The sequence below is a fragment of the Azolla caroliniana genome, unplaced genomic scaffold (assembly GCF_043228905.1).
Source record: "Azolla caroliniana isolate FFs.n. ecotype wild unplaced genomic scaffold, voAzoCaro1.0.p SCAF_11, whole genome shotgun sequence".
Lineage (NCBI taxonomy): Eukaryota > Viridiplantae > Streptophyta > Polypodiopsida > Salviniales > Salviniaceae > Azolla > Azolla caroliniana.
In genome coordinates, this window is record NW_028230446.1 from 10,757,367 (window position 1) to 10,761,395 (window position 4,029).

A 4,029-nucleotide genomic window follows, 5' to 3' on the forward strand; every position below is an offset into this window, starting at 1 on the left:
CCATTATTGATTATCAATCTCGTGAGAAACAAAGGGGACAAATAATCATACAATGTCACTTAGTGTACAATAGACGTCTTCCAACAAAAGCATATAGAATAGAACTTGGGACGAGGAATTGGGCCCTATGTTTGAGATGTAGAGGGGGGATGCACGTGTTGTGGCATATCATAGTGCACTATGCACACTCTTTATCATAATTTAAATATGTTGTTTGGACTGCATCATATTCTTATTACATTGTTGAATAAATGGGCGAGGGAGATTTTATATAATTGCTTAATAATTTATTACTTTTCTAATTAAACCTCTTACAATTGTGTTTCCCCTTTGATAAGAAAAAGGCAGCCTTGAACTTACGTTTGTATGGAATCCCAAAGTTGAAGCTCACTATATAGAAGATTATGATGTAATCTTTGCAAAATCAAAAGCGAAATAGGTACAATATCTTATGATAATCAACCAAAATTTTGTATGTGGTATAAGCAAAATCTTAAATGCTTGCAATGTGCAAGAAATAAGAGCATGGGTAATAAGAAAACATCAATAATGAAAGTTATGTGTTTGTATGTGTGTGAATGTGTGCAAGTTTTCCCTAATCAATATTCTTGAACGATGATTTAGAGAACAAAAAAGTTAAAGATAAAATGACAACTTGTACATAGTTGTAAATCCATGGATGCACCTAATATTCTTGTGATTAAAAAACAATGCATTACTTGCTAAAGCAATTTGTGATAACAATAGATCATAAACTTTAAGAATTGGTTTAAGGTAGCCATAAATTAATAGTGGTAAAGCATATACTTTACAACAAGAAGGTTGTGGCTTCAAGTTTCAACAAATGGGTTGGTTGAGTAGTGTACATTAAAAACTATTTATAACTTGCATTTGATATTCCAAACACAAATACTTGTTTGTGCTATGAATTGGCTTTCTAACACATGTCACAAACAATACTTTTTCCACAACATCTGAACTGAAATGACAACAATGGCAATGCGGCAATGCTAACTGAAAATTTGCTTTTAAAATAATAATATTGGAATATGTTTGAATGTTCTAACACATGGGGCAAAATATCCTTATCTCTAGACCAGTCATAACAACTTTTCTAAATTGATAATTTGCTCGTATTCTTGCACTGGCAAATGAACTTCTATGGTATGAGGCTTTAAACAACTAATGATTCAAATAAAATGGAGATTGCATCATGAACAATAACAAGAAGATGACATAAATAGAAGGGCTGATGATAGGGCAAAAAGCAGGCTTCAAATGGGCCGACTTAATCAATGCCCAAGGGAATGCATTAGTGAAGTTGAAGAGGTTTCTGTCCAATGAGGTGGCACTCAAAAATCTAGAATATGGAGAATAAGCAAGGGTAAAGGCATGCTCAAGAGAATTACATATGCCATTGCATGCTACATGCATACCTTGGAAGGGGAAGATATAATTACCTTTGAAATTGTGTGGACAAGACTTATAGATGTTAAGAATCGTTTAGTTGGCATTAAGGGAATGAAAGCAGAATCGAATGAGGCATGTTATTACAAAATAGAGCATGGAATGGCAAGAGGTGAGCAACCAGCCTATCAAAGCAAAAGGCCGATTAGGCCGATTGCAAAAAATGGAAAGGATATGATTATTGACCCTAAGCCAAGGGAGATCACACCAACGATAGTGTGTTGGCCAATAGAAGGGCATTCAGATCCTCTATCATGGAACCCAACGATGTATTTCTGGAAAACTTAAGGAAGAACTAAGGTGGTTCAATTTTTTAGGTACAACACGAAATTTGGGAGGCAAAGTATTCTAGAACAAGAACATGACAAGATTGCAGCGCATAAATTTCGGATATAGGAGGGCATTAGTGAAAGGAGACTAGATAAATTCTGGAAAATGATATGGCATGACAATTATGACCGCGAGATAATGATGTGTTTATGACTTTTTTCGCATAGAGCCTTGTCGATAGGGACGTGGGGTAAATGCCCCAATGCAGACCCTCGATGTACTGCATGTGGACAGTTAAAAAGCATTTCCCATTGTCTATGGGAATGTCGCAAGGCAACGGTTGTATGGGGAAGGGCATTTTGTTTGCTTTGCCATGCCTCTAGTTCATTCACCCTCAACTGGGAACATGCTCAATTTTGTCATTAGAAGCAACTTCTATTTACCCATTGAACATGGGGGGGGGGGGGGGGCTCGCTACCCAACCTCAGATTTGTGGGTATGCTCTGTGCGACTTGAGAGAGTAGGACCTCTCGAATTGGAAGATTGCCAAAAGGCTGGAAAAAGCAAAAGCAAAAGCAAAAGCAAAAGATGTCTTAAAAAGCTTTTTACTCTCTCTGTCTCTTTCCGTTTTTTGTTTTTGTTTGGTGAAAAAGCATACTCATACAATTATAATTAATCTCTCTTTCTCTCTCTCTCTCTCTCCCCTTTTCTTTTCATTTGTTTTTTTTTTTTGTTCTCTTTAGTTGTTGTGGGTTTGCTCATATATCATCATCATCATCATCATCATCAATTGTCTGCAGAGAGCTGCGTCTCTTCCATCGACGTTATCGCGATGGAAGAGACGAAGACGACGACGACGACGACGGAGAAGAAGAAGAAGAATGACGCTGATACCACCACCACCACCACAGAGGCCTCCCATCTCCATCGCCAGACCTTTCTTCCCCCTCCCCCCCGTGCTTCTTCTCCACCAAAACATAGGAACGATCGTATCGTCCTCTGCATAGGCGGACAGATCCTTCAAACCTCCACACAGACCCTCTGCGTAGATTCTCGATCTATGCTGGCTGCCTGGGTCCTCAGACATATCAATGTAACAGATGAAGAAGATGGCTACGACGACGACAACGAAGAAGAAGAAGAAGAAGAAAAAGCAGCAGCAGCAGCAGAAGAAGGAACCATCAACAGAAGGAAAGAAATTGTTGAAACCGAAGTCAACAACAGTAAAGCAAGAAACGCAGGAAAAAACCGTAGCCATCCCCATGGAAAAAGCCGGGTTCTTTGGATCGATAGAGATGCTCGAAGATTCCGCCATGTCCTGAATTACCTCAGAAATGGCACGATCTGGCTTGATGACGTGGCATCTCTCAGAGCCGTCCAAGAAGAGGCATCTTTCTTTGGGATTGACGGCCTAGAAGCGCTCTGCGAAGAAAGGATCCAAGAACAGGAGGCTTCTAGAAGGAAGAAAGGAGAAGAATTGCAGAAGGTAATTCAAGATGCCATAGCTGATTTCTGTAGAGAAAGTGGTATCTTTCTCGGTAACAATCATTACCATAATCTCCACCGGAGTAGTAATGGAAATATGAAAGGAGAAGTTCTTGCAATTCTGAGAGGAAGAAGACTTGGATCTTCGGATTCTGTTACAGATGAACCTGTTTTCCGGATGGATGAAGATTTCTAAGAATGATAATGACGGAACAAGAAGCAAGACCAAGCATCAACAAAACAACAAAACCTGTATGCTATCAAAAACTTTGTATAAACAATAGAAATATTCTTCATGTAGATAGTATACCTCTAAAATGGGAAAGTTTAATAAATGTGAAGAAAGAACGAGCTCTTTTGGATGATTGTAGTCCAATGTAATTCGATCTTCTGTTTAATATCAAACTTGCACAGGGTTGTTTACTGCTTCAATTGTCCTTTGTGAAAGTGATATCTTCCTGCTTACATGTGTATACATAAATATTTATGTATACATGCTTACATGTGTGTGTGTGTGTGTTTGTTACTGTATGTATGTAGATAATACATCTAAGAAGAAGAAATAATACAAAATCATGCTGCATCTCAGATTATAGTCCGATCTATGTATGTTAGTATGCATGCATGTGTGTGTGTATATATATGGATGTATGTATTTACCTGAAAAGGAGAAATTTTAGAAAGAAAGAGACATCATGGAAGATTGTGATGCAATGTACTAGAGCTTATTTAACTATATGCATACACCAAGATTTTTTATTTCTGAACTTTCAGAATTGGGACAGTTCATTCATTGTGATGTAGAAC

General features: G+C 38.0%; 1 protein-coding gene across 1 annotated transcript; it reads left to right on the top strand.

The window, feature by feature from the left end:
* The first annotated feature begins 2,465 nt into the window (after positions 1 to 2,465).
* On the top strand, positions 2,466 to 3,654 carry LOC147857756 (uncharacterized). The gene has a single exon (XM_087327872.1). The coding sequence runs from the start codon at positions 2,570 to 2,572 to the stop codon at positions 3,416 to 3,418; it is 849 nt and encodes a 282-aa protein (XP_087183998.1). The 5' UTR covers positions 2,466 to 2,569; the 3' UTR covers positions 3,419 to 3,654.
* The last annotated feature ends 375 nt before the right edge of the window (positions 3,655 to 4,029 follow it).

Coding starts and splice junctions, on each gene's coding strand:
- LOC147857756 (XM_087327872.1), top strand. CDS start 2,570: ATGGAAGAGACGAAGACGACGACGACGACGACGGAGAAGAAGAAGAAG.